This window comes from Acanthopagrus latus, chromosome 1 (genome assembly GCF_904848185.1).
Source record: "Acanthopagrus latus isolate v.2019 chromosome 1, fAcaLat1.1, whole genome shotgun sequence".
Lineage (NCBI taxonomy): Eukaryota > Metazoa > Chordata > Actinopteri > Spariformes > Sparidae > Acanthopagrus > Acanthopagrus latus.
In genome coordinates this window covers 7,644,637-7,668,897 of record NC_051039.1, presented here as the reverse complement: position 1 = coordinate 7,668,897, position 24,261 = coordinate 7,644,637, and the positions used below count along the sequence as shown (strand labels likewise).

Sequence of the window (24,261 nt, the reverse complement as noted above, 5' to 3'; positions counted from 1 at the left end):
TGTTTATTTTTCCAGAGGAGCAATGCCAGTGATGTAAAGAGCCCAGCCCATCATATTGCTGAACTGGCTGAGTATGTTCCCCACATTCAAGTGTTCCTCATCTTGAAGAAGTTTGTTCCTTGACAAATTACATACAGTTTGGTTGACTTTTGTATCCCTCTGTGTTTGAGTTAATACAATGCTTTGTTTGGAAGGTGCTGAAGTTTAACTGTTGTTTTCAATGGTGGGAATATGATTGAATTGGAATACACTTATTGAAAAAATCGTTGATTTTCAAAGTCCCATATACATTGAAATTTCCATGTCTTTTTTACCACCGCCATGGAGGTAATGTTTTCAACAGTGTTGGGTGGCTGGTTGGTTTGTTGGGTGGTTGGTTTGTTGGGTGGTTGGTTGGTTGGGTTAGGGTTAGGGTCAGGGTTAGGGTTAGGGTTGTCAGCAGCATTACACAAAATCTAATGGACAGATAATATCTTATCTTAATATCTGGATATAATTGAATCAAACAATACATTACATTGAGTAGTGTGGGTCTTGGGGAATTCTGTAAACTTTATTTCCAGAAATGTTATGCTTCAGTGCCTTTTAAAAGTGCTTGATTTTGACTCCTAAATTGATGCACTTACTATATATTATATAATCCACCATGACAGTATGATGCAGTTGTGGCAATAATATGAAATTGGCAAATATGAAAAACAGATTCTGAAACTGTATGTAGGAGCGGCCCCAAACACTAGATAATAATGGAATAGCAGTGCAATACTAAATGACTGGAGTGCTCCTGCTTGAAATGACAAGCTTTCAGACTTTATATAAAGTTCATTAGGTTTGCACGTAGCAAGCTGAACAGTGTGGGAATATGGCTATTTTTAAGTTCAGCGAGGTGACAAGCAAAGAAGGTGTCGTAGTGCTGGTTGACCTGGAGACCTCCTGAGCTGTGGGCTGTGAGGCCTCTCGTGCCTGGGTTATCAGGCACTTGGCAGGCCTGCCGTCACTCTCTCCCAGCTTAAAGAGCAATGCAGGCTGCAGATACAGAGGTTAATGATATCTATGTCCGAGTCCAGTCTTGTGTCAAAATGCCTTAGCTCTCCCTTTTGTCTATTTGAGTCTTTTAAATTTCCCCACAATCTTGGTCCTTTTATTGTGTTGGCTTTGAAAAACTCCCTGACACCTACTCTTCACTGCACTGGAGTGTTAATACTGTGGCACAAGTAAAACTGCACCATGTGCTTTTAATTTCACTGTTACTCAGTGTTTCCCCGTCGTCTACGAACACCTGTGAACACCAGTTGACCCAGACTCTCCACTGGTCCTAACCTCTCCCCCGGAGCACGGCTGAGGTCACTGCTAACATTGACTTTATTTGAGTTAGATCCAGGGGATCAAATAGCGCCAAACATAACTTGTTATTTTTGTACTGTGGCAGTGGACAGAACCCTTGGACTACGGCTCAGTGGTACGCATGTTGAGAGAGGCTGAGTTTTTCTTTAAAGGTCAGCAGCTGTTGAATTCAGAGTAAAAAGTTGGTAAGACGTATAACAAGGTAAATGCTCTCCTCTCTTTTGCAACTGTAATCTGCTTTTAATTACATAAATGCCTCTGTGATGTTTAAGCTGCTGACCTTAGATTTCAAGTATCAGTTCTATCTAGATCTAAATCAACTGTCTGCCATCACACTCCTCTGCAGACGACCTCATTTCACCTTCACATTTGACCCCTTGTATGCTCACCCACACACAGCTTTTCCGCCCTGACTAACACTGTTTGAAGTTATACTTTTTGACAAGTTATGAATTAACAAACAATTAGAACAGCATGAGGGAGAGAAGCGCTTGTTATGTAACAGAGGAGACAGTGTCCCTCTTGTCAAATCAAAGCCCACTGCCAGTTTATTTCGTCTTCTTTCTGTTGATGTATTGCAGTTGTTATCTTGGGCTAAATCTACAGAGGGGAAATATTGTAATGTTGCAGGTGTTAAACCATGAGGCAGTATGACAGTTCAGTCAAGAGCAGGTGCATGAATAGATAAAGCTTGTTGAAAGAGTGGGCGTTTATGAAAAGTGAAAGGCAGAAACTATATTTTGCTGAGTTTGACGGTATCTAAGAAAATAGAAAGTGTGAGTCTTCACCTGCTACTGTGCTCAAGTATCACTAGTTGGTAGCCTGCAGTGAAACATCTTTATTATCATTAGATAAAAATACCAATTAAGCAATTTTGTTGTTGTTTGACTTGTGCTTCTGTATCTGCATCTGGATCAGTCTGTGACCTTTTTGACAGATTGATGGAATGCAAACATCTAAAGATATCAGACTTGGATGATTTAAAAGGTTGATGTTGCATGCATTTAGTTGGCAGCTGCTTCTGAACAAAGCAACTTGCAATATGTGCATCCCTTTAAAATATGCAGGTGCTTAGTGCTTGTGTGAACTAACTTGATCAGCTTATGCTTACTCTGAAATTAGATATCTTTTGGGGGCGGGTAGGCTTGTTACCATATATGTACATGACCTCTGTCATTTCTGCTGATCTTGACATTGCTTGTTGTGTTTATATACATTTTTTTAACAGAGCTTGTGTCCATTTCATTGTTTGGATTTTGTGGTTTAGCATTATTTATGTTTTATATATATTTAGGATATTTTTTTAATATTCATAAGAATTATAAGTTCATGCTCTTTGCAAGGGTTTACGTAACTTTTACATAATGTGCAGTTAAATGGTCTTTTTTATTTCAGTTATTATTTGGACAAACTATTGGACAGTTAGTTATGATGACAGGTCTAGAGCCGAGGGTTGCATATTTTCACTTTTCCTGACACTCCATTTCTACCAAGTTGCATCCAAGTTTTACTTACCATATTTCATTTCCCACTTCACTTCTGTTCTGTCAGTTCAGTTTAGCCTGAAGTAAATTATTGCTTTTATATGAAGACAGCGTAGTTCCTCCCTATCTTTATGTTGGGCTACAGAGACAAGGTTGATTGACCCAAGCAGAAGACAGATAAAGGTTTGCTTGGGGGTTGCCAGGCTTTTTCAGAGCTCTTTTTATTTCTGTTGTCTCAGCATCGACCCCTTTTCTTTTTCGCTTCTTTCATAACCGACTATACAGGCTGAGCTGCGGCTCAGGAAGTGATCCAGTTCAGCAGAGCTTTGGCGCAGGTGGCAAGTTAACTGCACAAGTAGAACTGGATGTAATATGAAATACAACGATGAAACTGTTGCAGAAATTCTCTGAAATGCATCTGAAATCACCACTAGTTAATTCAGTATGTTCTCTTACCCAGTGATATTTTATAGAATCATGCAAACTGTCCTTTTTAAACACTAACCACACAGAGCAAGATAGAAGACACATGTCTGTACAATGCTCCGACCTTTAAGTAAACTCTGACTGTCTAAGTGTCAACAGATTGAACTGAGGTCAGTCTGATATCCTGCACATAAACTTCACACTGGACCAGCCTCAGTTGTTCTCATGTTGCGTTGAGTTTGGTGTTTTTGTGTGACAAATACATTTGTAGCAGCATTTTTCAAGCTGTCATCTAGAATGGTGTTTATACAAACAGGTTATTCTGTGTAGGAATGTTTGCTATGGGGAAAAGGGTGGAGAACCACAATATATATTAACGGAGATGGTGAATTAGATTGCTGCCTCAACAGGAAATTATCCACTTAGAACATTTCCTAACATTTTCATTCATTATATGACCTTGTGTAATGTTCCAGTCTGCATGTGTATGTTTATCATGGGAGGTCTATACAGCACTTCCTGTTTTTTCTTTTACTCTCCCAATTGAATGCAGTATGTAAGATAGTGGAACTATTTGGGATGGGTCAGTTTAACAATCCTTGCAGAAAGCACTTCAGTATTGAGGCTGTTTGCCATTTTTTGGTGGAAAAGTTCTGGTGTTTCTGCTTGGTCCAGCAATAAGTAATGCAAATCGCACTGCTGCTGCCTTCTAGTTATTAGGGGCTGCTTTATGAGACATGCCTCAGCATTTGGAGAATGTGTCGCCATTCATTTATAGTTACAGTATGTCACCACAAAACCCCTCTAGTTCCTTATTCGTTATGTAAACTGTAAAATGTCCTGTAACGATATTCATGTAAATCTTTTGCATGAGACATGCTTGTGAATGTCAAAGTAATCTTCAATCTTCAAATGTCAAAATCAAATCTGTGGTTGACCATGAAGAAGAAATATGATCAATAATGTGCATAAAGTTTTTTTAAAAATACACATTCAGATGATCACAAATGCCCAAACTAAGATTTAAGTCAGTTATGTCAGTACAGGGTGATGTTGTGTTGACCATGAAGGATTTAACTCCCCTCTCGGTCTCCTCACACTTTGCTGCAGCATTTGGTGGTTCTGGTGGTGTTTTCTCAACATCCTGTCTGTTTACTTGTGAACTCCGCTTTGGTGTCTTCTGATTATTTTTATATTGCTGTTAGAAGGAGGGTGAAAGGATGGTGAAGGTTGGTCAGATATCAACGGTTGCTCTGTTCATCTGTCTGTTTTGATACGGTTTTCTCTGAAAACACAACATGTATTGAGACAGACCAGTTTTTTTCATAAATGCCTATGTGGCCTCAAGCTTCACACTAGTCGTGGACACAGTTGAGATCTTATGATGTGAAGACTGGTTGCATTTCTTTGTGATATGTGAAAGTAAACTGGATATTTTGGGGTTTGGCCTTAATATTTGAACAGTGCCACTGAGTATTTTAATTTCTTGAATTTGGAAGTGGGATTTTTATTCTGGGCACAAGATTGGTTCTTCTGGTGACAAATATTTAAATGACACACAAGAAACTCAGGAATCCAGTGCAGCACTCATGAAAACATACAGAGGAGTGATGTCCTTTTTAAGATGGCACTTGAACCGTTGGTCAGCAGCTGTGTGAGTCTTCTGTCAACTGGGTTCACTCCTGTTTTCATACATTATATATGCACACAAACATTTACAATCCTGTATCAGGTGTCCTTCCTTCCAGCCACCCATTTCCAATAAAGCCTGACCAATACTTGGGGCTGATGTTCAACAATAAACTTTATTGTATAAAATCACATCAGCACAGGGAAACAGGGAAATTAAAGTAACAGTAAAGTAACTGTAAAGTTTTCATATCAGCTCATATTGGAAACCATATGCACCATAATCCACACAAGAGCTGCTGAGCTGAGCTGCTTTTATTTGGCGGTGCTTACAAGCTATGCAAAGCAACATAGATTCTATATGCACCTGCTATGTTGGTCTACAGTGAGAGTTCTTTATGTGATATTGATATCGACCTGTTGAGGGATAAGTACAACCAGGTGATAAAAATAACTCATAAGGGGTTTAAAATATAGCAACATTTCAAGCTGCATGGCTTTCTATAGACTGTCCACAGTGCCGTATACAGTACTTTAAGTAGATAAAGCAAGAGTGATATAATTTTTTGTGAGGCAGTAGTACTAGTACTACACTTATACACAACTCTGGATCATGTGATCATGGTTTTTCCTTACGTGTGAATGCATAGAAAATTGTAACATAAAATCCCAAATATTTTTTAGAGTATTTTTGTTTATTTCATTCTAAGTCAGTGTATGAAATGATGTGATGTCTAACACAGTTAACTCTTTGTTTTCTAGTTGCAACCTTCAGCAGAGTGTGTAATTATTTTCTTCTGCAAAAGGCTTCATTTAAAGTGTGATCCACGACCTCCAGTACTGGCCTCCCCTCTTTGTGTAATAGTAATTTAATTTCTGTGCTGACTCGATCTTAGTCCCTTTAAGCAGAGAAATAAGTGGTTTGTGGAGCCGCCAGGGGCAGTGATGGTTTTAACTGTAAATTCATCCCTGTGAACCGTCACATGCTCTTTTAGATGGGACACAATGTTCTTGTCTTACGGTGCCAGGACACTGTGCTAACAACATTGATGTTTCTCTTGTCATGCTTTTATATTTTTGGTTAAACTGATGAGATTCAAGTGCAGTGCTTTGGACATTTTTTTTTACTCATGTTATTTTTTTCTCTCTCCACCAGTTCCTCTCCATATACACGGGAAAATGGGAGGCCTCTGCATTTTCAGCCCCCAGCGTTGGAGTTTGGGACGCAGTAAGTACTGCTCTCACTTCCCACTTCATATGACATGCCTTAACAAGCATAGATGTTATTCACTTCACACTGAATATGATGAAACCCTATATGACACGCCCAGTTACACAGTGTATTTCATTTCGCCATCTCTCCGTCTTGAGTGATGTGGAAAACTCTGCTGACTTAATATAACCGGAGTTAAATTAAGACAGTGGCGTCACAGCAAGAGACCTGTTGCTGTGATGAATGCGACTAAAAGAGAAGATTTCATAAAACAAGGGGCCCTCCAACCTTGAAGAACAGACAGGATATCCAAGTATGGCAGTAAGATCACTTTCCCAGCATCCAGACACATACTGGGCAGGCTTGACCCCCGTCAGAAGGGTTACAAACTTCCCTGTTTGCCTCCATACTCCCAGACCAGCCAGAATATCACATGTAATGCTGTGCTTGGACAGCAGTCAGAATTGCTCTTGTGTAAAGCAAACAGCCACTAGCAGTATCTATTTTTGTAGTATTTTATGCAATTTGTTTGGAATGCAGCAAGCAGGCAAACAACAAAAAATGTATTTAATATTGTTTAATAAATGTTTGGACAGAGGATTCCTTCAGGATATTTGTAGTTGAGATCAAAACAGGAATGTAAGACCGAAGTCCCACACATCAGCTTGTGGTTTCCCTTTTATCCGTGCAAACTGTGGGAACAGCCGTGATTATACTGTGTAGTTACACCAGTAGAGTTGACTAGTAAGTTATCCTGAAGATATGACTCAAGAAATATATAGTTAAAAATATTTGAAAGCACTTGGGCCCAGTTAAAACAACGACACAGACTAGAAAGAACTGGATCTTAAAAGATTTTATCTGTGTTACTGTTTAAACATGCTTGGCTGTCTGTTGTGCTGGTGTTTACTGATGATTTTACAGACAAAATCTGCGGTAAACTCCAAAAATATGTTTGTGATCATTTGTCAGTGTTTGCATGCTTGACTCAGTTGAATGCTGTAAAGAAAATGTAGAAACTATTGAAATTCTGTTGAGTGCATGTCTCATTTGCATAAAATGAAAGTGAAGTCAGACTCTCACACGAACAGGAAGTGAAAGATGTGTCAGTTGAGGCCTGACCAAACTTCTCAAATGAAAATGTCGAGACTGTAGTAGTGATATGCTGTTGCCTGGAAATATGGAAGTTATTTAAGTTATAATTTCTGGTTTTTGATTCACAACAAATGAATCAAGAAATTAATTACAGCTGACATTTGCACATCTGTATATGTTTCAATGTTTTGACCTCAGATATATACATTTTATATAATAATTCAGTAATTTCATGTCATATAATAACACTTAATAATGTCCATAGTGTGGATAACTCTTAAATAAATCTTCAAATGGAAGTTACTCATAAACTATACATGCTAAACAAAAGCTGCCGTTGTTTTCTTTTTGTCTGTAGAGAAATAACGTGCATAAAAGATGATGTCTTTTTCCAACACACAATTCAAAAAGTGCTGCGTTTGTATTCCTGGGCTTCCTCTGCAGAGAGGAGCACTCGAACGCACACAGGCCACCATTTACCATACACTAATTACATCAGGGTTTCTCCTCAAGCAGATTCCGTGTGCTGCTTGGTCTTTCACTGTGTCTACCTCTGTTTAAAGACAACACACTGAATGTTAACTGGATTATGCAGATATATATACACCTTCTTTGCATTGGCCAAAGGCTGAAGTGAAGAAGGTTGTAATGGCTGCAATGGATAGTTTGGGTTGTTGAGGGAACGTTTGGGATCACAGTATTTATAAGACTTTTCAGATGAAACAAACTCAGGGAAAGGCAGAAATTCATTTAATTTGCACGCACAAGTACCTGCAAGTTTTTGGTCAACATTTTGACTGACAGACCTGTTTTTAAACTGAAGTTTGCAGTCTGGTATAACCAGTTCTTCTACTAGGACTTCTAATAGTTCATTGTTACATTCCAAATGTAGCTCCTGCTGCTGCACTGCCAATTTTGTGTTGCGACAGCAGTGTCCAGGAAGCATTCTCACACACAAATTTTTACAATCCTCTGTGTGTTCATGGGTAAAGACATTCACATGAACTGTAGTTGATGTGTTATAGGTCAGATGCAGCAGGCATAGAACATTGTCTGCGGTGTGAAGCGGGGTTAATTAATCTCACTTTATTCAATTTGTCATCATTTGTTTGTTGACAAGACATTATATGCACAGAAATGTCCTTTTTTTTTTTTTTAGCTTCATGTAGGCATGCTCCTCTAAGTACCTCTCTTCTTCCATCTGACTTTGAGAGATACCCACACAAATTCTAGTGTACCTGCACTGCCGGCAAATGGCAACAAAAATCGATTCTAAATAATTTTAAGCTTTATATAGATGTGTGTACACTCCACTTCAGGAAGTTAATCTTTTAGTGGGAACACAAACACAACTGGTGACATCTTTATAATATAATGCAATACAACAACATAAACTGTGGTATCAACTTAGTTTAGCCCACCTGAAAGTACCTCACATCCCACCTCAGTCGGCCGCACAAGCTTAATGAAAGACCCTTTATGAATGTTTGTACACACTTAAATGACCTTGTTGATATTCTGTTCTGTGAGAATGCAGCTTTTTTGTAGATCTTTTTTAGATTTGTATTTAGTTGAATTAGAAAATTGATTCACTTGAGGTGATTTTGTAAAGGGTGAGGTGTAAGGGGTGTTAAGTGGCCTTGGGTTGCCACAGATTGTTGAGTGGTGACATGATATGGTAATATATTGTAGCAGGAATTATTAAATAAAGTGAGCTAATCTTTATGCTAATGTAACGCAAAGCCCTGTCACAACTGTGCTTATGTCCTTATTTGTAAATGTGGTTTGACTTCTAACACTGGAGCCTCTCTCAGATTAAACATGAGGCAGCAGCTTTACAGCATTCCCATATTGACATAATGCAAAACACTAGTTACTTAGTGACCTGAATTACCAGGCTAATCTCTCCTTTTTAAACACTGACACACACAGTGGATTCAGTTTTCACCTAACTTGACCTTTTTTGTGCCATATTATACAGGACACGGTATTCGAGGAGGAACACAACATTGTTTTATAGAAATGTTGCTTGCTTAAAATGAACTTTAACCACATCAACCACTTCAGCCTTAATGAGTTAAGTGAGCAGCAGAAGGCTCTAATTTAATATAGCCTCTTCAGAAGTCTAAATAAGTTAACTCAAAGGTAAAATTTGGGTATTGCATTTCTCAGCTGACCATGGTGCTCTGTGTGTTAACGCGTTTATTTACGACACCGTTCTGTCTTGTCTTTACAGACCGCTGGGGCTGGCGAGAGCTGAAACCATATATATACAGAACCCCAGCCAGGAAGATCCTGTGACGCTGCTGTCAATGTTTACATCCAGCAGGCATTTTTACATACCCTTCTTTCACAGAAGAGTAAGTGTGTATGCACAATATATTACTGTAATGTTCTCAGACCGTTTTCAATCATGTCTCGTGTTCTGTGTAGAAATGCCTAAAATAACTTGTCCTGTCTCCTCTGTGTCCTAGGTGATCCCACCCAGAGGGAAGGCATCTTTTAAACTAATTTTCCTCCCGTCTGAGGAGGGCAATGTAGAAAACACATTATTTATAAACACATCGGCCCATGGGCTGCTGTCATACCAGGTCAGTTCCAAAAACGCACCTCCTGATGTATAGTTTCAGTATTGATATGATCCTGCTTTATAATGCTGTTAATTGTTTTCCTCCGTCAGCTTTAATCTGCAGATTGTAGAGTTAAGGATGCTCACATGTTGGTTTTTGTTGACACAACATGTGCCCTTGCTCTGACAGTTTATAAGTCAAACAATGTCTTTCTGGAAACATTTGGAAATTCCAAAATAGCATCAAAACAGGCTCCTACATCGTTAAAGCTGGCATCGACCATCTTTGTTTTTATTTTCAGTCCCTCATGCACATAGTTACAAACAGAGGAAGTAATTTTTTATGCTAATAGAATTTATCATGAGTTCACAGTTACACGAGCAGTCGAACAGCCTGGTTTCACACAACCTTTTGTTCTGTAAGAATTTTCACGATATTGTTTGCTTTTTATGCTTTTACTCGGCCTCAGTCGACCCATGTTTGCTCGCTGTTCCTTGCTAAAATAATAAGATTACAGTCTGAAAATGAGCATTCACATGCTTCAAACTGCTGTATCCCCTGGGCGTACTTGCTCTTCAGTCCTTCAGTCTGGCTGGTTTTTCCACCATAACGCGTTGCGCTGCAACTTAAGGTTTTATCTGGACTGTTTTTTTGCAGGCTTAAGTAACTATTTAATGGTAATAAGGTCTTTTAAATTTCAAATTAAGTTTATAACATGCTTACGTTTTCATAATGAGCAGTTGGGATGTTTGGTGTGGGGAACTGGACCTCAGACAAAATTCAGCTATTAGTTAACCACACTCCAATAAAAAAAGACTACATACTTAACCTATTTCCCTCCCACATGAAACCTGCTCAACACTGTCTCTCCCATATAACTTATTAAAGCACACAAACACGCCCAAACATGCAGAGGCCTCCACACATGCAACAGAGCCACTCCCTTTACATGCTTCATAGACATGCAAATGTTACAGTCATTCGCTTGTTTGTTTTGTTGGCAAGAAGACCAACAACAAAACTTTCATGTGCATTTTACCTTAACATTTGTACACTGAAGTAATGTTGCCATAAACCAACTTTGGTATGTTTTGTGCTCAGCACTATGTTTGGAAACATGTGAATGACGGTGGAAAGACCTCTCATTATGGCTGCGTTATTTACTCACTTTACATATCTTTTCTTATTATACACATCTTATTTAATCAACTTATTGATGTATGTATTTGACCATGGAAATTGTTGCTGACATTGACATTGCCACTTGTGTTTACATGCGTGTTTGTAACTAATAACATCACCGACATTGTAGCCAACGTGTTGCCAGAATAATAAGCAGAGTTTTCCCTACCATAATAACATTTGGGTGCAACATCAAACCATTTTCACAAATTTTGTTAATGTTTTTGTTGTGTGGGTGTTATTTTATTTATGCTTTATTTATTTAGGATATTTAAGATATTTGTCCTTTCCTACAATACCATGTTATTATCATTATGTCACTGGCATAAAATGACATTAATATAGTTTACTCACAATTATTTCTGGGACAATATATCACCCAACAAAAAGTAGTTATTGACAGGCCTATAAACAAGAGCGAACTGCTTACAGGGTGGAGTTTTTCTTTCTCTCTTGGGTGAGCTACAGTCTTATTTGAGAACATTTGGGCTGTTTTTTTTCATTGGCTTTGTTTAGTAATTTGTTTGGTTTTCAGTCTCTCGCTGTTTTTAACTCCAGTTCCTCCTTAACCTCAAATCTGCACTCTCAATTTGTTTTTTTTGGTTAGTTTTTTTGTCTAAATGCAGAATATGCCAAGTTGTGTGACGCTATATAACTAGTAACTTATCTTACTTTATGTCATCATGAACACAAAACATGAGCTACAGTGTTACAAATGTCAGCAGCAGAAGTAAATTACACTATTCCTTTGTTTGCTTCTTCGATGTCTGGATCTGATATAATTCACATGGTGTGTTTAGAATTATTTTATAAATGTTAACTCTTCCTCTTCCAGGTATTTGGTGTGGGAGTTCACCAGGGTTCATTAAAGTCTGTCCAAAGAAAGGATAGTCTGCTAATATTCCCTCACATCCAGAGCATTAAGCTGACCCAAACTCAGGTATGTGATGAAATGTCTGTCGATTTGTGCAGGCCATGCATTGTAGTGAGTAACAGCTCATCATTGGAAACAGCTGATTTCCTTTTTCCTGCTAGTCCAGATAAACAAACGACTCCATACATAGACACAGAGGCTTTGTGATACTCGCTGACAAACTGCCATGGTCCTGAAATTACCGAGTATGTCTGCAGTCGTTATAAAAGACGTCACAAGACAATCGCCTTCCTTGCTAAAGAGGGTAAATGCTTACTTGTAGAGTGTAACCACAAACACTCAGTTTAAATTATACAAGCATTGTACAAGTATTTATTTTTTTGTGCACATTTTTCAAAGCCAAAGCAAAAATACTCAAGAACCACTTACAAATTAGTGTACAGTTATAGAAGCTGGCCAAGGCACTGAAAGTGTGAGAAGCTGTCTGAAAGAAGTTCTCGCCTCCACAACAGGAAGTAGAGTTGTGGTTGCAAAACGTCAGCTATGCCAAGTGCACAGAGACGTGAGGCCTCAGAATCACACCGACTGCTGCTTCTGTTCAATGCAGTGCTTTTCTCCTGCCTGCAAGCTCCTCTCATTTCAACATATGATACACACAAACATACTCCGTATATACAGTTTACATCGGCATAGAGTTCTTCATCAAGTTGCATCCGAATTCAATTTGTGTCTGTTTATTCTGCCTTCTTGGCATTTCTGCTTCCTACCACACAAGCTGACATTTTGCTCCTCGGAGCTGACGACAAGACCACAAGGCTTTGTCTGTTAGTTGGATGTTCAAGCAGTTGAATTATCGTGCATGAAAGTTTTGAGACATGCATGGTGAAATGATGCAAAATGGTGATTAATTGGATTGAGCTCTTCATTGAACTGAATACTGATGGGGATAACATGGTCTGCCATGTTTAGATACTTCCCCTAGCCATGTTTTCAGTTCAATGCAAAGTTCAATGCACTGAACTGAAAACCGATGGGGATACTTCCTCTAACATGCCTAGAGGAAGTATCCCCATCTGTATTCAATTCAATGCAAAGCTCAATCCAGTATCAACATAATATCTCTGTCATTATTCACTAGAAATGAATAGTGACATCACCTTTTCTTAGAAATAGCTTCATGTCACTGGCATAAAATGGTCTTGAACAGCTTTTCAGACTTTTTATGGCATCAAGTTGGACAGAATTACAGGATGTTCTCCAGTATGAGAAAAATAAGGTGGTCTCATAAAGTGGATTTAGTGTTAAGCCAAAATGTTTAGATTATGTCTGTATACTCTAATTCATCTCCCCAATTAGGGATGTTAATGATCATGAATTTATTCATTGATGTTAAGAATTTAATCAGTTTAAAATGTCTTACATCAAATACATCGAATTACAGATGCTTGGTTATCTGTTCTTTTAGCTCTGAATGTAGCCTTCTCTAATTTTGTATCATCATATTTCAGATATTATTAATGATCAGCCCATAATAGATTGAGGCAGCTGACTATCAATTAAAGACATTGCTTAAATCAATCAATATCATGTACAGTCTTGCAGATCCATGTTTTTTTTGAATGCCTCATTGCTCTGTATTTAGAGTTTAGTGTTGTATTTGTCAGCCTGTCGCTCTCGGTTTAAATGTAAATGTGTAATGTTTATGCAGTATATCTCCAGACTGAAGCTGCTCTGTTAAAGTATTGACTTTCTATCGTGCAGTGCATCTCAAGCGCCACTAGAGTCCAGTCAAGTCAAAAGAGGCTCTTAGTAGCAATTTATCATTGAACGCCTTCTATATAAAAGATGAGACCCCAACAGCTTACTGATGTGTCTATTTATTTCTTAAGGCTTAGTTTTATTTATTTTTTTTGGTCATGTTTCTCCTGCAGGAAGATGCCTCTAACATCACTATTCTGGGTCTACTCCTGGAGTGCAGCTTACCGAAGAGTTTGTTCAACAATCCTCAGGTATTAATCTCTTAAACCCTTCTGTACTTGTTGTAAAGACATGAAAATGCTCTGCAGGGACTAATAACGAAACTTATTATGTATATTATGTTATCTTACTGAAAATTATTGAAAATACATCTGCTACTCCCTCAAGGATATATCCACAGTCTACAAATAAACAAATATTTACTATTTGAGTTATATTCTTTGGAGAAAAAAAAGCATGCACACGTATACTGATGTATCCCCAATATACGTACTGTGGTTAGGCTCTAAATTTCGGTAACTTCTTTGAATAAAGAAATTCTTGAATTTGCAAACAGTGAGAGTATGAGAAAGGCAAATCTGAAAAACACACGCAGTTTTCAGTTTCTTCCTACTTTGCAGTGACTTTCTTGCCTGTCTCGTCACGCCCACTCCTCGATGTTTTAGACTAGCTTGCCTTCTGCTCACATAGACAGCCGGGCTTGTCATCTGAGCTCCTTCTGTTTTCTCAAGAACCCCTGTGGAGGGTGAGATCTCTTGCCAGACTTCTAATTGCTTTCTCAAGAGACTGTGTAATTGACGTGTGGCTCCCAGTGCTCGTGTGGTGCAATACACCTGATGCAAGAGGCCACTGCAGACAACCCAACTATATCGTCATAATTATACAAACTGAAATCAGCTTTACGTTCAGTTACACGAGCATCCCAGCTGTGACCTTCGGCTCTTATCCAAGATCAACACCTGCTCCTTAGTTCCTTTTCAAGTTCTCGCCAGTAAAATCAAGAACTTGCCTGTGGTCAGTGTGAATGCCTCTTACACATTAAATGAGTCTTGCAGGAAGTTAGCAGTAGCTTGGTTTCAGGGGATTAGGTTTGCAATTGCATCCTTGAGCCCCTGTGGCACCGAGCCAGGGCATCTGTCTGTAGGTCGTCAGGGTTGATTCACCCTCTGAGACGAGCCCTGGTTTACAGAGAGACTTGTACTCTCCCAGTACTGATTTATCAGCCTTGGTAGATTGTTAGTCACAGGGTGGGGTGTCTGCTTGTGTTTCTGTCTGTCTAAGAGCAGCATGTATCTGTCTGTCAAGGCAAAGAAAATAATTCACACTTGTGTATCATCATTTGGTTTCTTAATTTATATTCTCTTTTAACATCCAAAATGGCCTATTCTGTTTATTTACTTTTACCATAGTGAGTTTATGTTGCTAATCACTGTTTTCTTAAAGTCTCAGATCACTCCTCATTGTCCTCGTGCTTATCTTTCTGCTTGGTGCCTGACTGGTATGCCTTCCTGTCCCGTCCCAGGGGTCCTGCCTCCAGAGTGAGGAGCGCCTCAGTCTGCAGATTAATCTGTCGGCGCGTGGTGACCGGCCCACTGACCTGGACAAGCTCAAGCCTTACGTCATTGAGCACATTTTGGTGCTGCTGGTGGCCCCCGCTGCTGGACAGGCTGCAGGAGGTGGGTTTGTCCGACCTGTCTGACTCTAGATAAATTCACTGTGGGAATGTGGACACCATACAGCTCAATTCCGACTGATGTGTCCTTTTATAGATACAATTTTTAGTATGGAAAGAAAAAAACATCTAATTTCCCTTTTTGCTAAATCTTTACTTTGACTCTTTATGACTAAATGAATAAAGACAATGTTCATGATGAACAAAAAAGATGATGTTAATAATCCTCCTGCTGTTTTTGAAGGAACTGACTGAAAAATATTGGAAGACATCATGTCTGTACAGAGCACCAAGGCTGAAGATTAGAGCTGCGACTAACAGTTATTTTCAGTATTGACTATTCTGCAGATTATTTTTGAACACAAAAAGTAACTGACTGTTCGTCACAGTCTACACAGCATTCACACTGGTCTATAAATATTTTCATTTTGATAGCTCACACAAGTTTTCTTTGTTGTTACACCACATTTGCATCTCTGTTTTTACATACAGACTGTTCAGCAGTAGACAGTGAAGTCATTGGAGAGCCTTTTTTAACTATTCACAGTGGTTATGAGAACACAGGGTCGTAATTCATTTCCCATTTTTTTATCTTTGCCTAACCTTTCTATAGCAAAACATTTACAAACTCCATGAATCTATTCATACATTTAGTATGTTGTACCCTACATACTGTACGTACACTGTTTATATTTTGAGACTGTTTTTATTTTCTTACAGGGGTACCAAAAATAGGAGTTTATATGCTAAATTCTGGAGGCAAGAAGCTCTATGTAAAGGTGAGGTGTTGTCTTTTGTTTGGTTTTCTTATGGGTATTATAGGTGTCAATTTATAGGCTTGACAAGGTGATTCATCCCCAGGACATGCAGGTGCTCTCAAAAGTGGAGGCCGGCCTGGACTTCAATCAGGTTCTGCTGAGGCCGGAAGCAAAAAACTTCACTGAAGTGGCTGCACTAGCCTGCAGAGGTGAACGCTCCCTTCAGTTCAAATAATTTCTTCTTAATTCTCGTAATATCCTGTCAGTCCAATTGCATTTGAGCCAAATGTCTCTGAATATTTGATCTACAACAGTTTTGTTTCTTGTATCAGGTTCTTTGCCAGGCCACGAGAGGAAATGCACAAGTCATATCAGTTTAAAAATGCTGGGAAACCAGACAACACGCAGCTTTCCTGGACTACATATCGCACACAGGTAAAGTTGAGACCTTTTTGCCTTTTCACGCTAACATTTTCCTAAGAAACCAATAGAATTAAAAATGAATAAAAACATAGTTTCCAGTATAGCAATTGTTAAAATGCCTAAATGCTTCAACAGCTAACATATGATACTAATAACACATTTTGGTGTCAATATGTTGTTGTCGTCTGCAGACGGACCGAGGAGGATTTGTTCAGCCTGTTTCAGGTGAAACAAAGCGGTGTGGACAAGGTGGACCTGTGGATGACAAACTCCCTCCTCCTGCCCCTCACGGTGAAGAATGCGAGCCTCTCACAGAAGCTGCAGGGAGTATTGAAGGTATGTATGCACCACATTCTCATGTAAAGATAGGAAGCAGATCAGATTACTGCAAACTTTCTTTTGGTTTATGCCGACTGATTTCTGGATTTGATACTGAAGTCTCTGCTGCCCCCTGTCTGTCAGGTGACGAACTTCAGCGGTCCACTGACAGTTCCACAGGGCTGCTGGCATGTTCTGTCCCTCCAGCTGCTCAGCAGGGCGCTGCCTGTCAACGAGCTGTCCACTCTGAGTCTGGATACCAGCCTGGGACAAGACTTGCACATTCCTCTCTACTTCCACTCTAGTCCTTTCAAGGTGAAATACCAGCTCTAGTGTAGAGATACAAGTTGATAAGTTGTCAGCTATTAAATAAATCACCAACAATTGTGGTATTCAAGAGGTGAAAAGATTTTCTGTTTGTAGCCTCTTAATTTGCTCCTCTGTGACAGTGAACTAAATATCTTTGTGTTGTGGACAAAACAATACATTTGAGGATGACATCTTGGGCTTTGGGAAACACTGTTAGTGGCCAGTTAGTAATATGTTGGGTTGGGAATCGGATGTTGTTACTGATGATGTGTCTGTCCGCAGGGGGAAGTGGTGTTTGAGGCAGAGCGAGAGTGTGGACGACCTTGTCCACTTAAATTGTCTGAAACAGGTGAGACACGGCACCAAAAGTCTCAGTAAAGTCGAGGGTTTTTTTTTCATTGTTAATGTATTTGTGTTTTTTTTTCCTTCTCTTATGCTCCATTAGGTCGTTTAGAGTGGCAGCGTTCCCTCCTCCCAGACTTTTTCTCCTCTTCTTGGCCTGTAGACAGCAAACTGGCTGCTGAGCTCTGCTCTCGATGGCAGAGTCATAAAGACAAGCTGCCGTGCAGGTGAGTCTTAAATGCAACACACAGCTTTTTTGTTGTCTTGTAATCCATTGTTACACTAACGTCATTAATCATGTAATTTCTTTTGTATTCTCAGGTGGCCCAGACTTCCTGCAGAGACATCCTTACCTCTGGACTTTGGTGCTACACCTGTCAATGAGAGCAAGGTGGGTAACACTTCAGGATTCTTCAACAGAAATATTGTATATTAAACATTTATTTTTGAAATTGAAAATGCTTGTTTTGTGTTTCAGGTGAAGACATTCATGCTGAAGAATCCTTCCTCTTCAGTTGTTTCTGTAGAGATTCGGATCCTCTCCTTGTACCCAGCTCCCGTGGAGGCCCTGGACCTCCTAACCAAATGGTACACTGTCAGCAGTTTAATATTGCCGAGAATGATTCGACTTGAGTTGTTTGTGTGTCCTGGCTGTTTGAAGAATTGCTCCAGCACTTTTCTCTAGTTGATTTGTCAATCTGTTTCCTCTGTTTTGATCCTCAGGTTTAATATCAGCCCCATCTCTGTCAACATCAGCACTACAGAGTTTTCTCTGTTGGCTTCTCCCCCAAAGGTAAATCCTGAGAACGTTCTTTGACACTCTTTAATCTTTTAACATTTGCTCAGGCTTTCTAACTTAATTGATTCAGTAATTGCATGGACAGCAGTCTCACTCAAGTTGTGCTTTAGTGTTGCCTGTGTCGATTCCCCTACAAACCTTTTTCCTCTCTTCTCTGTGTGTTTGTGTGCAGGCTGGTGAGAGCCTGGAGGACGTGACAGGAAAAGGTGTCCTGCGTCTGCTGCTGCAGCCCTGGGAGAACAGAGAAGTCGCTGTGGTCTTTACTCCCTCTGACCACAAACCCACCACTACCATTCTTGTCATCAGGTAATGATTCATAAAAGTGGGATGAGTTTGTGTGAGTCACTGTGTTCGTTCAGTTTTCATAATGGCAGAGAAGTTTTCAGAGCTGATGGAGTAGCTCAGAGTTTCATAGACATTTTTCACAGCAGACATTTTAACCTGTAAAAGCACAATGAATAACAATTATGTTATGAAAATAATTTACTTTGGCTCTGACTGACACTTGGTCAGCATGAGCAATACCAGGACCGTGAGGGCAAAATGGAATTCATGCAGCTCTGATTATGTTATTAACACCAGTGCTTTTCCACTGTGACCAAATAGCAGTCCTTGATAAAAGCCTGTCAGGGCCCAGTCAGAATCAGAAACATTGCTCTGAAAACAGATTTAACTTCTGGAGAAAAGAAACCCGTTATCAGGTTGCGGTTGCCAATTATGTTTTCAATGTAGACAAACAATCACTAGCAGGACCAGCATGCTCATAGGACAGCATCATAGCAGCTTCCCTTTGGTAGTTTAACACAGGTTGACAAACTGCTTTAGGTGCATAAACCCCAGTTGATCCAGCAGGTGGCAGTATAGAACACATTACCTCACACAGATGGGCTGTGGAAAAAAACTCCAACACCACTGCATGACCCTGCAGCTAATTGCCACAACACCTGATTCTGTCTGAAAAGGCCCTGACACTTCAGTTTCCAGGCATCTGCTTTTCTGAGCGTTGCAGCGGTGTAAAGAATCTGATTATTACTCTATGATGCATAAATATATATTGATTTTGACCAAGAACAAAAACTCTTTATTGTTTTATCAGAAACACTGTTTATGTTGTTCCAAAAACCTGTTTGTATCATGTTGAGAGCAATCTTCGTTCTGTCAAACAATCTTTTTCTTTTCACTGCACTTCAGGAACAACCTGACGGTGTTTGACATGATGATGGTGCAGGGCCACGGGGCCAAAGAGCTGCTAAAAGTTGGAGGCAAACTGCCCGGTCCAGGAGCCTCTCTGCGCTTCAATGTTCCTCAGTCAACTCTGATGGAGTGTCGTGATGGTGAGATTAATGTTAAAACTTCAGTACATGACTGTGGTATGTCCTCACTTTTAACAGAGAGATAAGGCAAAAGAACAAACTAATGGTTGAACTTCGTTGTCTGTCACTCACAGGTCTGCGCACCAACAAACCGCTCTTCGCCATCAGGAAGAGTTTCAAGGTGGAGAATGCCGGAGAGCTTCCTCTGACCGTCATGTCGATGAATATTAATGGATATAAGTGTCAGGGATTTGGCTTTGAGGTGCTGCAGTGTCGCCCCTTCAGCCTCAGCCACAACACTTCCTCTGAGATTACCATCGCGTAAGTGGAATTTTAATTTTAATGTTTAATTAGGATTTTTTTTTTCTATATTGTTGTCACTTCATATTTGAGCAGTGTTGTCCTGTAACATCTTATATTAGTTAGTATTAAAAAGAACAAGTTTTTTTTTCCCCCTCTTTTTATCTTCAGCTGTGGCGGAACTATTTTTTCTCTTCCTCTTTCCATTTTGATGCAAAAAGTCCTAAATATACCTCCCTGTTGCTTTAAATCTACCTGTTAGTCTTCTCTTCCTGTCTCACTGTCTCTCCCTGCTTGTGTCATCAGGTTTACCCCAGACTTCACCTCATCCTGGGTCATCCGGGACCTCACCCTGGTGACTTCACGCGGAACTTCTTTCCCTTTCACCCTCAATGTGACGCTGCCCCACCACATGTTGCCTCTCTGCGCTCAGGTGGTTCCTGGTCCGAGCTGGGAAGAAACCTTCTGGGTGGTCACCCTCATCTTCACATGGTTAGTAACTTAAGTAATTCATAGATCATTGATGATTCAGGTGGGGTGGGTTTCTAGTTTTTAAAAATGTTTTCCAGTGCGGTGTACAAGCTGTACAATGTACGAAACACTTTCTTTAACCCCTTGATAGAAGTAGGGGAAAACCCCACCTGCAGAATGGTTGTTGTAAGTGATAAAAACAGGATGTGTCACACAGTTGAACAGCCATTTGTGAGCTCTCATTAGTCACGTGTGACATCTAGTGGTAATATGTGGTATTACTGGTGACTGCTTACATTACCTTCCACAACACATATGAATGTTGTTTTTATTCATTTTTGAACATATTTGAATATGCAAACATGGAGATGTCACAAGGCTGACCAAAAGTTACACCTGCAACACTGTTTGTCCAGTTATTCTGCATTTTGAATATGATACCTAGCTAAAATGTTTCGGGTTGGGCATTCTTACTGTAGAACAATTATTTGTTCAGTTAATGGAACTAATTTCTGTAGTAAGATGTTGTTTTCCAGTTGTTGGATGTGTACCAAAAGTGTAACACATTGTCAGATACTGATAATATCTGTTGTATCTGTTTGTGTTTCAGCTTCTCCCTGTTTGGTGTGTGTCTGATGGCCTTCCATCAGGCCCAGTACATCCTGAATGAGTTCTCTACACCCAGTATCAGGAGCAACCACAACTCTGTCCTGTCTCGGGATAACGGTCATGTTAATAACATCACACCCAATGGCGTGAAGTATGTCTACAGTCTTTTAAAGACTCTAGCATGAAGACAAATAGTCCAAGTGGGTTTTTTCTGGAATAAAAATACTCAATTTGTCATGTTGTGTCTTGCTTGTGCAGTAAAACAAAGGGCAGCTGTAAGAGCTACGTGGACACCTGTCACACCTCAGACAAAGGTAAGGGGCGTGGCTCTCCAGCCCTGGCCAATAGCCCCGCCCAGCGTCCTCAATCATCCAAGAAAAGCTCCTCAGTCACCCCATCCCAAACACAGAAGAAGCATAAGGTTTCACTGTATTACACCAAATACAAGAGCAGCTTGTCCACCACAGCCAATGATGCTGTGACGATGGATGAAGAGCACGAGGACCTGATGCCGGACCCTCCTCTGACACTGGACCCTGATATCTGCAACAACAATGAACCAGCGTTCATCAGTGAGCTGGATAAAAAGGCACCGGCAGACTTGAAAGAAGACCCCCACATCACTGTAGAAGATAGAGTGCCAGCAGCAGTTATGTTTCCCATGGAAATACCTGCTGGTTTTCCAGCTAACGTCACACTGAGTCCAGGACCTAGACCAGGCCTGTTAGTGTGTAGCCCAGTAGAGACGAGCTGCACTGAGCACTATGCAGAGAAGATCGATTCTGAGAAAAGGGACAGTTCTGAAATGGAGGTAAGAATAGAATAAAAGAAAATTTTCAAAGTGACTCAGGCACTTTGCAAAGCATATAATGTGATCTTCTGATTAAAAATGATTTTTTTTCTTCTTCCAGCTAAGAGAAGATGGGAAAGGCCAGAAAAAGAAAGCAGCACAGAGTGCTGAAACTGGCTCTGCTTCAGGAAATAATAAGGGAAAGCGGAGTCGCAGGAAGACAGAAAATGTCTCCAGGTAGGCCTCATTTTACCTTTGATTTAATCAAAACTTCTACCTTTGCCATGGTAATCGCCATCCAATTCAGTAGATGCAGGAAAGAGACCAAAAAGAGGCAAAAGGCTGATTTAAAAGAAAAAAAACACCAAGAGATGGCTCAGTGCTCATCAATTTGACCTTTGAGACTCTGGAGGCGAGTGCAGTGGCTGATAATTAAATCTCTATCATCTCATAATTACCATTATAACAAAGTATTTAAATAAATAATTATAGCAAGTCTGATAGCTTGTGCTGCCTCCCCCCTCGCTGAAGCTTTAAAAAGAAAATGGGATTTGGGGCAACCATTTAATTTACATTTGTTCTGAAATTCCCAAGTAAAATCTAATGACGCTCTCAAACAAAGAACTACATCGAACATTGACGGTGTTATAAAGCAACAAACAGTAAGATGGGATGTATTATATACGTTTTTTTGTGATTGCTGCCATAGTGCTCCTGAGCACAATGTCGTAGTGATGCCAGAGAGGGAGAAAGAACCTGACTGGAAATCAGGGGACCGTAACATCAGTGGAACCAGCAACAGGAACCGCTGCTGCAACGGCTCCAAGTCTGAAGCACCAAAGCCCGGACAGAGCACTGAGAGCCCCCTCAAACAGAACGGTGGGCCTGCAGTCACACTGCTCACCAGCTTTATTAACTCGGCACTTTGGTTTTAGTCTCACTGGCTTTGTTGATGTCCAGCAGGTGTGTGTCCCGCTCGTACTCGACGGAAGTGCGCCACAGAGCGGCGTGGTGGTGGAGTATGCGAGTCCGGCTCGGACTCCGGCAGCTCGTCGGGCAGCGTGAGGGCCAGCAGGGGGAGCTGGGGCAGCTGGAGCAGCGCCAGCAGCATGGAGGGCGACAAAGACGCCAGCGCCCGAACACATGCCTGCACTACCTCATCTAGAAAAAGTAAAGAACACTTGTACACCACCTTATCGAGGAAAACCAGAACTGTTAGCACACTATTACAGAATGTACTGGCAATTAATCACAGATGAGAGCTGTGAATAACATTATTCAACATCTGTGCATTCAGATTTTTGACCTGTTGGCTTTTACAGGGGACTCCATGCAGTACGGCGTCTACCCAGTAGAGCGGGACTGCTACCAGAACATGAATACAAACTACAAGGCTCTCAGGTAAGGTTGTGTTAGCCTCAACAAAAAATGCTCTTGTGTATTTTATTAAGTCTTGTGAATCCTTGTGAAAGGAGTAAAATTCTGTTTATCTTCATCAATGTACACATGCAGTTGTTTCCATTCATTCTGTGTTTGACTTATGAACTTTGCATTTTCCTCTGCTCAGCATGAACAGCTTGTACCGTAAAGAACAGTGCCAAAGTCAGGATCCCCCAGCGCCCAACTTCACCCCCAGTTTTGCTGCTGTTGCTGCAGGAGTGGACATGAACATGGAGAAAGACATTCATAGTTAGTACATGATTTATGTTTTAAATAAAAGCAAAGTCTGAAATTAACACCTGTCCACGTCTTTAGTAAAAGAATATGTTGTGCGATAGCTCTGGTTTCTGATGGAGAGTTGTTGTGCACTTCCTCAGATCTGACAGGTCAGTATTTGCCTGAAGAGACGTGGTCGGCTCCATCCATCCCTCTCACCAACGAGTTCAGATACAACACCACCGAAGCTCTGCCCTACATACCTCAGCCAGCAACCACCGCGTCCTACAACAGGTAGGTGTTTGACTGCACGTCTGTCCATCGTTATTGTTAATGTCCATCTTGCACTTGGGCTGTGTGTGAAATGAAGAAAAACAATCACCTTTATTCCTCTTGATGATGATTTACATAATACATCATGCAAGGAAATTCAGTTAAAATGCAGTATTGAGTACACCTACATCGGGTGGTTGGGTTAAAAATAATCTTTAAAAAATCCTAAAAGACATTCGATTATAGTGTCGTATACCTCTGGACACCTTCTGCTAATGTTGGCCACAAGAGCTTTTGTACTGTATTTACATTTGCCTGCCTTCAAGTACCCAAAAACAACAGTGGCAGCCTTGAAAATAAGAGTGAATCCTCGACTTGGATAGAAAGATCTAAATGACTGCTCATGTTGTTGTTGCGCCCAATAACGTAATAATTTCCTGAAAATGTGATAATTTCTTGAAAACCAGTAAAAGATCGGGATATTTTATCACATCCTCATCAGGTCAAGTGCAAACTGTATTAAGTATTAAGGTAATTTTGATACTTCATGTCTGCTGCATGTGAAAACAGGAAATAGTTTGCTAATGTTAGCCACATCCTGTGTGTTATATTTGGTAACTGTCAGCTTTTGTATTATGTAGATTTGGGGAAGA

The 24,261-nt window shown here is 40.2% G+C and overlaps 1 protein-coding gene across 4 annotated transcripts in view; it reads left to right on the top strand.

Annotated features, from left to right (window-relative positions):
* tmem131l (transmembrane 131 like) overlaps positions 1 to 24,261 on the top strand; it is a 33,527-nt gene that overhangs the window by 5,798 nt on the left and 3,468 nt on the right. For 3 of the 4 annotated variants that reach the window (XM_037100446.1, XM_037100427.1, XM_037100456.1), the window contains exons 4-31: positions 6,040 to 6,111; positions 9,428 to 9,551; positions 9,666 to 9,782; positions 11,779 to 11,883; positions 13,749 to 13,826; positions 15,098 to 15,251; positions 15,968 to 16,026; positions 16,109 to 16,214; positions 16,338 to 16,440; positions 16,620 to 16,764; positions 16,891 to 17,061; positions 17,338 to 17,404; positions 17,501 to 17,624; positions 17,719 to 17,788; positions 17,876 to 17,985; positions 18,121 to 18,190; positions 18,369 to 18,502; positions 19,388 to 19,530; positions 19,644 to 19,830; positions 20,116 to 20,301; positions 20,891 to 21,040; positions 21,148 to 21,700; positions 21,801 to 21,916; positions 22,389 to 22,558; positions 22,640 to 22,849; positions 23,002 to 23,080; positions 23,247 to 23,368; positions 23,497 to 23,629. In XM_037100446.1, the coding sequence (XP_036956341.1) occupies positions 6,040 to 6,111; positions 9,428 to 9,551; positions 9,666 to 9,782; positions 11,779 to 11,883; positions 13,749 to 13,826; positions 15,098 to 15,251; positions 15,968 to 16,026; positions 16,109 to 16,214; positions 16,338 to 16,440; positions 16,620 to 16,764; positions 16,891 to 17,061; positions 17,338 to 17,404; positions 17,501 to 17,624; positions 17,719 to 17,788; positions 17,876 to 17,985; positions 18,121 to 18,190; positions 18,369 to 18,502; positions 19,388 to 19,530; positions 19,644 to 19,830; positions 20,116 to 20,301; positions 20,891 to 21,040; positions 21,148 to 21,700; positions 21,801 to 21,916; positions 22,389 to 22,558; positions 22,640 to 22,849; positions 23,002 to 23,080; positions 23,247 to 23,368; positions 23,497 to 23,629 (3,858 nt within the window). The remainder of the gene's footprint in view (positions 1 to 6,039; positions 6,112 to 9,427; positions 9,552 to 9,665; positions 9,783 to 11,778; positions 11,884 to 13,748; positions 13,827 to 15,097; positions 15,252 to 15,967; positions 16,027 to 16,108; positions 16,215 to 16,337; positions 16,441 to 16,619; positions 16,765 to 16,890; positions 17,062 to 17,337; positions 17,405 to 17,500; positions 17,625 to 17,718; positions 17,789 to 17,875; positions 17,986 to 18,120; positions 18,191 to 18,368; positions 18,503 to 19,387; positions 19,531 to 19,643; positions 19,831 to 20,115; positions 20,302 to 20,890; positions 21,041 to 21,147; positions 21,701 to 21,800; positions 21,917 to 22,388; positions 22,559 to 22,639; positions 22,850 to 23,001; positions 23,081 to 23,246; positions 23,369 to 23,496; positions 23,630 to 24,261) is intronic. The other variant, XM_037100437.1, reaches the window with a different exon arrangement.